Below are 12,881 nucleotides of genomic sequence, written 5' to 3'. Positions count from 1 at the left end.
ATTTTATAAAATGCTATCTATTGTGCAAAAATTTACCACCTATCAAGCAGCTGCCCAGCAGTTGCTGTAATATGTAGCAGTCATTGGCTTACTGGCTACACCACATGATCTGAAATGACTAACAAGAATGAACCATACTTTCACTCAATGGCAATCGGTCCTATGTCGAAACCCTGACTACCTCATCACTCAAGCATCAACACACCCAAACAGATGTACTTTTAATACGAACAAAAGATTCTAGTAATAGAGATCTGAATCAAACTACTATTACAAATTTGTGTGTGTGTGTGCCGGTTTCCATCCACACTAACAGTTGTTGCTAGCACTCCGTCGCTTATGATGTCGAGGGTTCCAGTTGATCCGATCAATGGAACAGCCTGCTCGTGAAATTAACGTGCAAGTGGCTGAGCAATCCACAGACATGTGGGATATTCAGCGTGATACAGTGTGACAAGGTTGGCCCTTTGAATTACAGGCACAACAGAAACAGGAAGAAAGAGCGAGAGAAAGTTGTGGTGAAAGAGTACAGCAGGGTTCGCCACCATCCCCTGCCAGAGCCTCATGGAGCTTTAGGTGTTTTCGCTCAATAAACACTCACAACGCCCGGTCTGGGAATCGAAATCGCGATCCTATGACCGCGAGTCCAGTACTGTCTGACTGGCCCTCGTGCCGGCAGCATGTAAAAGCACCCACTGCACTCTCGGAGTGGTTGGCATTAGGAAGCGCATCCTGCTATAGAAACTTTGCCAGATCAGATAGGTGACTGGTGCAGCCTTTTGGCTCGCCGGCTCTCTATCAAATTGTCCAACTCATGCCAGCATGGAAAGCAGACGTTAAAAAATGATGAAGATAATGATGATAATAATGTGTGTTTGTCTCCCATCAACACTTGACAACCAGAGTTGGTGTGTTTACATCCCCATAATTTAGCAGTTTGGCGAAAGAGACTGGTTAAGTAAGTATCAGGCTTTTAAAAAAATAAGTACTAGGGTCAATTAATTCAACTAAAAATTCCCCAAGATGGTGCCCCAGTATGGCCACAGTCTAATGACTGAAACAAGTAAAAAGAAGAAATTTCAACAAATATGTTTTTGTCAATAACAAATTATCAGAGAACACCAAAGTAATGAAAATAAGACAGGGTTATTTATTTGTCTATAGAAACAAAGACTTACAGCTTACATACAGTTTGTGCATAGCATTCCTAATTTGTTATTAAATTAATTTGAATCATCAATGAAATATATCACTCTAATTCATAGGATGTCCTTTATTTACAATTTGGCAACAGAATGTAACATAGTTTCAATGCGACTGTCATTGTGAATAACATTAGCTTTTATAGTGGCAATGATATCTAGTTGTTCTTTTATTGCTTCATCTAAGGTAGCCAGTTGCAACTTTAAAGGTTGAAGAGCTTTCTCAGTGATTCTGAAATATAACAGATACACAAAATTTAAACATGATATATACAAAATCTACCAAACTTAAAGATGATATATTCAAAATATAAAACAAAATTAACAAAAAAAAAAGGAAGAAAAGGAAAGGAATGGAAAAAAGAAATGTAAAGTATTTTTTCCTTCATATAAATTAGTCTTCTTCACTGGTTGGTAAATTTACATGCAGGTCATGACTCTCTGAATAGACTTAAAACATACTGTATCTTTAATATAATCAACAATAACTACTTTAAAATACTCGAAGAAAAGACATTTAAAAGGTATAGTGAAAAAGATGTATTTTGCCGAAAATAGTGATTCTTCTTTTCTGAAAATGAATACATATATTATAGAAACTGCCTTTTTTTCTAAAGAAACTTCTATGTGTTATTGCTAGATGTCAAAGAAAGCATAGATAACTTTACGAAGGCTTCATGGTGTACATCAGTCTCAGTTCATTAGCTCACTAACATGACATAAAGCTACGTCTTACTTTCATTTTCTGCTCAATAAAAAGTGAAAGACAAAAACAACAAACTAATTGTATTTCAATTTCAGTCAAAGAGAAGATATAAATTCATATTGACAGCGATGGAAGTTTTCTTTACAAACATTCACCAAAGTTTTTTGGTGAGAGAAAAAACTAACGAAATAAATAAAACAATGTATAGTAAAATTCAAAACTGCTTCTGGCTTCCAAAACAAATGCTGTTCAGTTTAGAGTAATAATTTTATAGATTTTCATCACTATAAATTAAATTCATTAGGTGCTGGCTGTTTGGTCAATAACTGTTTCAAACAGTCAATGCTAGAGCTATAATCTTCAATAAGTTTCTCAAATCTGGTAAGGGTTGAATAAATGTTTCATTTGGCAAGAGTTTTTTTTTATGGTTCAATGATTTTCTTTAGTGCTAAGTAGAATAGTTTTGATGTATTTATGTCACAAATAGTAAACCGTGTTTTTGAAGGTGTAAACACCAGCACCAGCTTGTTATATATTAGACTATTTATAACAGAGCAAATAGAATTTTAAATAAGTTGTTTATACCACACAACATCTTGATGAGATAAAATGAAAGTGAAACTACTTAGGAAAACAAAAAAAAAACAAAACAGACAAGCACAGAAACCAGGTGTCTTAGTGAGAAACAGAAGAAATAGTGCCACAACATTTCAGGTATTTGACTAACTGGCTAGCAGCACAGAGGAAATCAGATATATCTTTTATTTTGTTTCAGTCATTAGACTGTGGCCTTGATGAGTCACCACTTTGAAAAATTTTAGCCAAATGTATCAACCCAGTACTTATTTTTTAAAGCCTGGTACTTATTCTATCAGTCTCTTTTGGCAAATTGCTAAGTTACAGAGACACACCAACACCAGTTGTCCAGTGATACAGATACACACACAATACACACACACACGACAGACTTCTTTCAGTTTCCGTCAACTAAGTCCACTCGCAAGGTTTTGTTTGACCTGAGACTATAGTAGAAAGCACTTGTTCAAGGTATCATGCAATGGGACTGAATTCAGAACCATGTGGTTGAGAAGCAAACTTCTTACCATACAGCCATGCCTGCACCTATATATATATATATAGGGAGAATTCACAAAAAAAAAAAACAAAAGACGAACACAGGTGGTGTAGAAAACAAACAGATGTATTAGTATAACGCTCGGGAAGTGAAAAAGTCTTTAAAGGTTAGAGCCTACGCTCTTCCACAGAAAGGAACACACACACACATATATAGATACACATAAATATACACTAGGCGTAGGAGTGACTGTGTGGTAAGTAGCTTGCTTACCAACCACATGGTCCCGGGTTCAGTCCAACTGCGTGGCATCTTGGGCAAGTGTCTTCTACTATAGCCTCGGGCCGACCAATGCCTTGTGAGTGGATTTGGTAGACGGAAACTGAAAGAAGCCTGTTGTATATATGTATATATATATGTATGTGTGTATGTGTTTGTATGTCTGTGTTTGTCCCCCAACATCGCTTGACAACCGATGCTGGTGTGTTTATGTCCCTGTAACTTAGCGGTTCGGCAAAAGAGACCGAAAGAATAAGTACTAGGCTTCCAAAGAATAAGTCCTGGGGTCGATTTGCTCGACTAAAGGCGGTGCTCCAGCATGGCCACAGTCAAAAGACTGAAACAAGTAAAAGAGTAAAAGAGTATGTACATACATGCCTACACACACACTAACACAAACGTATATATATATATATATGGAAAGAGAGAGAAATAGAGATAGAAAAAAAAAGGAATAGAGAGAGAAAGAAATAGAGGGAGAGAGAGAGAGGATTCAAATGAGGGAATAAATACCTAACTACACTTTCAAACATATTTTTATAAATATACATAAATGAACATAGCATATGCCCAGATGTGTATAAATCTCTCAAGACACATAAACTTGTATTACTATGATGGCATAGGAAAGGTGAGAGTGAAAAGTGAATACATAAATACACCTTGAGGATGAAAGGAAAATGCAAGAGTAATATACAAGTGTCAAAATGCAATGGAGAAATGGAGAATGTGAATTAAGAACAAATAAGAAAAAAAGTATCTTGTTATATTTTGGGATGGTCGTTTTTTTTCTTGCCAAATAAACACATGCATTACATATTCCTTCTTCACTCGTCTATTATTATTCTCATTTTATCTTATATCAATTGTCTTGTACATGCTAAGGGTGAGATACATTAGGCTGTCCCTATCAGTTATCTGTGCCTACATTTGAAGAGCGATGGAATTAATTGTGAGGGAACCCAGTCCACTGATTCTTGCTGAGGTGTCATTGTCACAGATGGCCAAACTGCACATTCCATGGGCGGTTATCTGCCGCCTTTTCAGTGCTTGATTCCCAGGGTGCTGGCATTGGGTGCACCCCCCGTCTGATCTGTTCCCATCAGGCTGGTAGGCATGCGGCATCTGCAGGTGGCAGGGCAGCACCCTACCACTGCCGGCGGGATCCATGCACTTCTCTTGACTGGGCCTGTTGCTTCTCGAACATAAGTAAGGCTAACTAATGGGGACTCGCTAACGCACTTTGTCCACTGCCTGCACCAGACAGTGGGCATAAAATAAAATAAGAACAATAATAAATGAGTGTATATCTGGCAAGGAAAAAGAAAGAACATACCGAAATATAAAAATACCTGATTTAACACACGATTTCATATCAGGAATCTTACAATACAAATTCATAAATTATAAAAAAAAAAGTATCCATATATATAGATATATATATTAGTGGGTGCTAAAAAGTTCCTGGCTTAAGGGTACCATGAAAAGGCTGGTTGGAGGCCAAACCTTCTGAGTTCCTTTAGAGTGTGAATCTGAGAATAAAATCATAATTAACTGATCCTCCTGTATTTTCTTTTACTCAAAGCACTTCCTCATATATATATATACATATATAAACACACACACACACACACACACACACACACACACATATATATATATAATTTTGAGAAAAAAAACCACAATTATCTAATTCATCCATGAAAATCCACAATCACATATAGAAAAATTTAATAAGTAAATACACTAAGAAGACCTATAATAAAAATTTAAAAAAGTATAAATATTAAAATAGTAAAAATGACTACACGTGTTTCATAACCATATTCTCAAATAGGAAATAAAATAAAAATCAAATCAATTCAAAATAAATCGATCGAAAATCAATTCTATTCAAAAGTATAGCTAATCTTCAGATTAAAATACAATAATAATAATAAAATCAATGTATATATTTCGACTAACAATAAATATCAAATGAATTTATATAAAAATACTTATTTTACCAATAAATAAAAGAAAAACATTTAACAATATTACCAGACAGTCCCCATCAGTTATCTGTGCCTGTGGACTGAGTTTCCTCGCAATTAATTCCATCACTCCTCAAATGTAGGCGTTAGGGTGTGACACTTCTTCACACAGCTGTCTTCATCCATATGCATCACATGACCATACCAGCACAGTTGTCTCTCTTGCACACCACAACTGATGCTTCGTATGTCCAACTTTTCTCCCAAGATGCTTACACTCTGTCGTACATGCACACTGACATTACACATCCTGCGGAGCATACTAACCTAATATCTTTCAAGTCTATGCATGTCCTCAGCAGTCAGCCCATGTTTCACTCCATGTAACATGACTGTTCACACACAGGCATCATACAGTCTACCTTTCACTCTGAGCGAGAGGCCCTTTGTTACCAGCAGAGGTAGGAGCTCACTGAATTTTGTCCAGCCTATTCTTATTCTGGCAGCTATGCTCCCAGAGCATCCACCCCAACTACTGACTTGATCACCTAGGTAACAGAAGCTATCAACCACCAGTTTTTCCCACTGGCATGAGATGGAATCTGTTTTCTGTACATTTTTGGTGTTTATTGTACCTGTGCATCTCCCACACAAAAACTATCTTCTCAGTTAACCTTCCTTTGATGTTGTTGCGCTTCTTATGTGTCCGAGTTTCTCCCTGTACCTTTTCTACAGATCTAGCAGGGTCATCTACCTGAAGGGATTTGTGATTTGTCTTTCTTCCTACTTACTAAGACTCTGGTTTTTGCTAGGTTAACTCTAAGGCTCTTCAATTCTAGACCTTGCTTCTCTAGGTCTGGTAGTGACTTAGCTATTAGAGCAAAGTCATCAGCATAAAGGAGCTCCTAGGGGTAGCCTATCTTGAATTTCTGTTATTATCAGGAGGACTATGATGAGCAAGAAGGGGGCTGAGGACTGAACATTGGTGAACCCCTACTTCTACCCTGAATTCTTTGCTATACTTGTTGCCAATCCTCACCTTACTGACAGCATCCCTATACATGGCTTTGTACAGCTCTCACAAACCACTCATCTATCCCTAGTTTGCACACTGACCACCAGATAAGGAATTGGGGGACACTGTCACAAGCTTTCTCCATGTCAACAAAAGCCAAGTACAGTGGTTTATCTTTGGTTAGGTATTTCAACTGCAGCTCTCTTGCCTAAAACATAGCATCAGTGATGCTTCTCCCTGGCACAAACCCAAACTGCATCTCAACTAAACTAACTCCCTCCCTAATTTGTTGGGCTAAATTGATTTTGCTGTGATATATATATATATATATATAATTTTGTCAGTGAACAGGTCGCAGTCTCAAAGTGACGAAAATATTTTGACAAATTAAATTTAAATGTTGAAGTGAATCTTTTGTGTGTTATTTTAAATGGCTTATAAACACCTTCCACGCTGCAATTGTATATATATATATATATATATATATATATACATACATTAGTTAAATATGTGTACATACACACATATATGCACACTTAAATGTACATATACAATCACATATGTCTACATACAGACTACAGATAAAAAACATACATTCTTGGACTTGTATATTCACCAAAATCGCACACACACACACACACACACACACACAGTAAAGTCAAAATCACTCAGTCTCTTGAAGTCCCTTTATTCTGATAAATCACATGTGTTATGAATACACATTGCCTCAAGATAGATGTTCCCCCAACGGCAAATTATGACAGCAATGAGAGATTCACATTCGAATCTGTAAGAACATACTACCAAATTAATAGATACCGTATTATTTGGATTCTTGCACCAGCATGAATTACTATACTACAACACATTTTCCCTTTATTAGTGCTTAAATTGCCTATTCCATTTCTGTATTGTATTTAGACACTTACAGTATAAGAAATAATCTTGTTATCACCTTTTGTCTTCATGGTGTATATATGTATTCATATTTTTACAATCATCTTTCCTATGTCTTCATTATTATGTTTGCATATCTGTAGTGGTGTAAGATTTGCTTTTTTACTTTATGTGCATTTATGCATGTATGTATGTATAAATGTGTGCTTTTTATATCTGGGTGCATGGAATGTCCATTTATGTACTATATATATATATACACACACATGCAAATGTGTGTGAGTATGTCCATGTAGATGTGTGTATATGCACATGTACATCAGCATGCACACACACACGTGTGTGTGTATGTATATATTTATACACACATACATCATACATATACGTGTGTGTATGCCTATGTACATGTGCATATATGAATTATATGTGTGTGTGTGTGTATATATATATATATATATATATATATTTATTTATATTCTCTCTATCTCATATTTAAACCAGCAAGAATCTATGACCTGTATAGTTCATAATATTCCACATGATTTTGGAAAAACATTGCTCTAAAATAATTTAATCTAAATTAAGTTATATTAATCATCTATCTGAATTATGTAACTACTGAATTAATTATGTTTATTCCTAATGAAACAGCTGTTGAGCATCATAAAATTATGATATATCTGTGAAATTATATTTGCCTGTTTTTTATTCTAAATATGTATTACTCTTATGGATTGATTTAGATGATTATATTTACTATAATGTCATAACATACTGTATTTAACAACCTGTTATTGAGCTTTGAATAACTATGGGTATATTTTGTGACGTTTTATATATAATCTCTCTATATATGGATATATATATATATTCATATATATATATGTATATAAAGAATAATGTCAGGACATGTGAGAGGTGTATGTAGAATTATTTATCCATATGACTTCTATATGACAGCAACTGCTTATCACCTTCATCATGTAGTATTAATTTCAGTATGCAAATAAGTCTTATGCATATGTTAGCATCAATATGTATAATGAGCATTATATAATACAATTGTGTATTCACAAATTAATGCATATAAAAGAAAGCTAACTCAGTGAGTTACCGGCACATCATATATGTATGGTTCAACTAGATGTATGTATATATTAATGTTTTCATTTATTTTCAGTTATAATGAAAACAGTTTTACATTAATCTGATGGATTACTCCATACTTATGCAGAATACAAACGTATTATTCTCAAATAAGAGTATTTATTGACAGTGACTTCAAAGTTTTGGCCAGCTAATCTGTTGTTAGACAGTGATACAGTGAAGTTAATCTTGGTTTTACATAGTTTCTGTTGAGTGAAAACCTTCCTTGGCTATTTGGGTTTGAGTGAGTGGTAATTATGTTGTAGGGTATGTTGTGATAAAGAAATTTTAACCTTTGTGATTTATGGTGGTAGAGTTTGTGGGCTATGTGTTTATAAATATTTCTTCAATTCTGTTTCAAATATGGGTATTTTATAGAATATTGTTGTAGGCCTATGGATATATGCAAAAGTGGGCTGTTATGACAGGTGTGTATATACTCATGCATAGAAATGGGAATAAACATAAAAATTGATTTAAAAATTAAAAATTAAAAATAAAAATATAAAAATGGAGAAATAATAAGGTCTTTTAACCTGCTTGTATATAAATATATGGCTATGTGTGTGTATATAGGTTTGTAGACTTCTATTAGAAAATCTTGTGGTGATTTTGGTTAGAGATAGGGAAACTTAGGGAAACATACACATCGCGAATGTGTGGGTGAGCATGTGTGTGTTTCAAGCAAGGGTAGTTTGAGTATATACATATAGGCGCATGTACGGATTGGTGCGCTTACACGAATACTATGGACCTTTTTACTCTTTTACCCCCTTACCTTTACTCCTTCCCCTTACTTAGCGGTCTATAGCTCTTTTGTCTTAATAACGGTCAACCACACAGTAATTTCCCCTTGCTTAACGGTCATTTTCATAGGAATTTCCAATGGTCAGATAACTGAAGAGATGGTGGCATGGGTTTCCGCCCCGGCATCCGGAACTCAGAGTTTTATCATGGCTACCAAATAAGTAGGTGTCACATATTTTTTTTATATATATATATATATATATATATATATACATACATACAGGTTCTCATTCATTCGATGAAGATTGCTTTTATCCCAAACTTTGACTGCATTTCAAAACCTTTGAAGAGTTTGCAACAAACCCTTTGAATCAGAACTCTGCACAATTCAAATTCATGTTGCACTTCTGGAAAGTCCAGTAAGAAATGCCTGCTCTACTATCTTTGTAGTTTATATGATTATTCATTGCACACTTGAATTTTTCTCTTAGATTATAAATCTTTTAACCTTATCGTTCACTGAAATCAGTTGCAAGCCTATGTTCAGAAAGCTAAAGAAAAATAGCTATAACTCATTGATGCTCCATGCTATCAAATGAAACGCACACAACTTTTATGCAGATGAATATCATAGAAGATTTGCAGTAGTTTCTGTGGATGATATTCTTTTTCTTGTGAAAAACTTAACAAGCAGTTTCCTAGATCGCTTTATAAAACACAAATTGGTTGTTTCATGATAAAGATTTTAATTCATGAGTTATCTATATTTATCTTTTATTTTTTACTTGTTTCATCATTGAACTGTGGCCATGCAGTGGCACTACCATTAAGTGTTAAAGTAAACAAATTGAGCACAGTACTTAATTTTCTTTTAAAGTCTGATATTTATTCTATCAGTTTCTCTTGGCAAACAGCTACATTATGGGGATATAAACAAACCAAAACATTATCAAGTGGTGGGGTACACATACAGACAGCCAAGCACACACATGACCGGTTTCCCCACAGTTTGTGTCCATTAATTTTGCTCACAAGGCATTGGTCAGCCTGGGGCTATAATAGAAGACACTTGGACTAAGTTCTGCACAGTAGGACCAAACCTGAAACCATGTGGTCGCAAAGTAAACTTCTTAACCACACAGCATACACCTATCTTTATTTAATGCTCATGAATAAAATATGGATGAAATGTAACAAGTAATTACCTCATAGAACAACCATCTCGCAACACACAAAGCTGTTAAATTCATTCTAGATTTATGTCATGAAGTTTCAAAATTCTTGTCGTACAGCTGAGACCTGATCACTGACACAGTCCCACTGCAACTCTGTGTCAGACAAGGTTGTAGTTACATAGCAAAAGTTTGACACCTCATGAATTAAATTTTAACTTAAACTTAATTTAACACTTTTATGCATAACAAAATGGCTCTTGAACAATGTAGTTGTTTCAGTTTTGAAACACAAGTACAATTTCAAAATGTAGCAGTTTATTAGCCAGCTTAAAACCATTGTCTTTTTTATAATATCTAAGCATTCAGTGAATTCTTTTACATGGTTTTTCCAGCAGAAATTTTCAGTCCAGTCCACCCTTGAATATACTATCCTCTTCTGCACTGGATGCTCTAAATACTGCTTCACAACTAGTTTACCATAAGATACTAATAAAATAAAACAGTGAATCAGAATTGACGTGTATTTCCAAAGTACATCCCTAATTCAATTTATGACATTTGATAAATATGATTTCACTGAATAAAAAAAGTAAATAAATAAATAAATAACTAAAATGGACAACTAGAAAACAAATTGTTAAAAGAATAATTTAAAAAAGAAAAGCAAGAAAAAAGTAAAATGAGAGGTAACTTATAACAAAAATCATAGTATTGGTTGGAGGGCTGAGTGGAACAGTATAAGAGTAGCAATTAGTGAAGAATGAAAATGTTAAGAGGAAAAGTATGAGCAGGCATTAATGGAATTTATTAAGCTGCTTGATGAACAAAATGTGCAGGGAACAGATAGAAATATGATCATATTAGGAATGCTAGAATAAACATGGAGCAAGTGAATTCTTAGCAATCATTTAAGGGGCCCTCATTTGAATAGGCACAATTGAATTAGCAATGTGTAATGAGCATTCAAGAGGCTTCAAATCATTCTGTAGCATAATTAGATAGGAGTGGAACATATCAATTCTATTTATTTATTTTTGCTTATATTTTTCTACAGTACATTTCATAATGGGTCTTTTTATCAACCTGAAATATAAACTACCAGTTGTATGGAGCCTCTATATGGTTGCTCAAGTGACTAGCATTGATAGCCAAATCTTACTCAACTTCTATCCTATTGGATTAAAAAAAGAAATTACATAACAAATACCAGAGTCCTACATCACTGCCTAAAATAAAAGTGGTATAGTTACAGCTGGACTGCCTTTGGTTATAGGTCAGCTCATTCAGAGTGAACGAAAGCTTAAACAAAAACAACACCAGCTGCAAGACGGCCATGTTAGGCTACACAATGAAATCTCACTGAAATTCTTGGAATTTGAAAGAAACTCAAATGAAGCACATTTGTTGTTAGTTGTATAGTACATCTATAAATAAAAATAATTCACTTTGTTAATCAGTGCAACAGCTATATGTATGTTATAAATTCCCCTAAAAGACATTTCAATGAAGTCATACAATAAAAATAACATTAATTATGAAACCAGTACCAAGAGAATTTACCAATACTGTATGTCAGAAAGTGATCTGTAGAATTACAGAAATACTTTATGACTAGAACTACTTCAGAACTTCACAGATTCATTTTCAAAACATGCTGTACAAGAACTTCTTCCTTTGTTCCACTAGAAATGACAAAACAAGTACTAGTAACATCTACAGCTATACTTATGTAAAGGTCAGTGAAAAGAAATGAATGTTATTAATAAATATATCCTTGTTTCATTCCTCAAACTGTTTCTTCTTCTCAGACAAGAGGTCACTCCTACAACATGAAATTCCGCTCCCACAATATACAAACAGCACCAAAAAACATGTACTTCACTACAACTTTTACAGGCACGGCGGTGTGGTAAGAAGCTTGCTTCCCAGCCATATGGCTCTGAGTTCATTCCTACTGCATGGCATCTTGTACAAGTGTCTTTTACTATAGCCTTGGGCTGACCAATACCTTGTGAGTAGATTGGTAGATGGAAACTGAAAGAAGCCTGTCATATATATGTGTGTATGTGTGTGTGTGTGTCCATGTTTGTCTCTCACCACTGCATGACAACTGGTGTTGGTGTGTTTATGTCCTCATAACTTAGTGGTTTAGCAAAAGAGACCAATAGAATAAGTTTCAGGCTTTAAAAAAATATAAGTCCTGGAGTTGATTTGTTTGACTAAAAAAACCTATCAGGGTGGTGCCCCAGCATGGCCACAGTTAAATGACTGAAGTAAGTAAAAGATAAACACATCAGTCAATTTTCTCAGACTCATTTTTTTTTTGTTTTCATGTAAAAGAAAGGGCCAACAAATTATTCTTTAGAATCAGTAGAATTCATGAACAATATGATTAAGCTATTTTACAAGTTGTCATACAAAACCTTAAAACAAAATATAAAATCAATGATGCTACTCTGTAATTTATAGAACTGATAGTAAACTAAAAGAAAATAGAGAAGGAAATTTCAATTTTATTTATTGTCTTTTCCCTGAGGCTATTGTGGTGTGTTCTGATGATACAGACAGTTGAATAACTACATATTATTGTGATGGATAAAAACTATAATTCAGATCTTTTATACAACACAAGCAGACCAATTTATATAGAGCAAAAAAAATATTTC

The 12,881-nt window shown here is 34.4% G+C and overlaps 1 protein-coding gene across 2 annotated transcripts in view; it reads right to left on the bottom strand.

Annotated features, from left to right (window-relative positions):
* Window positions 1–1,127: 1,127 nt before the first annotated feature.
* The window catches only part of LOC106877218 (TRAF3-interacting protein 1), a 202,974-nt gene continuing 191,220 nt past the window's right edge, over window positions 1,128–12,881 (bottom strand). For both annotated transcript variants that reach the window (XM_052968703.1, XM_052968704.1), the window contains one exon: window positions 1,128–1,434. In XM_052968703.1, the coding sequence (XP_052824663.1) occupies window positions 1,278–1,434 (157 nt within the window). In that variant the 3' untranslated portion in view covers window positions 1,128–1,277. The remainder of the gene's footprint in view (window positions 1,435–12,881) is intronic.

Source organism: Octopus bimaculoides, chromosome 6 (assembly GCF_001194135.2).
Source record: "Octopus bimaculoides isolate UCB-OBI-ISO-001 chromosome 6, ASM119413v2, whole genome shotgun sequence".
Lineage (NCBI taxonomy): Eukaryota > Metazoa > Mollusca > Cephalopoda > Octopoda > Octopodidae > Octopus > Octopus bimaculoides.
This window is presented reverse-complemented; position numbering and strand designations above follow the sequence as displayed.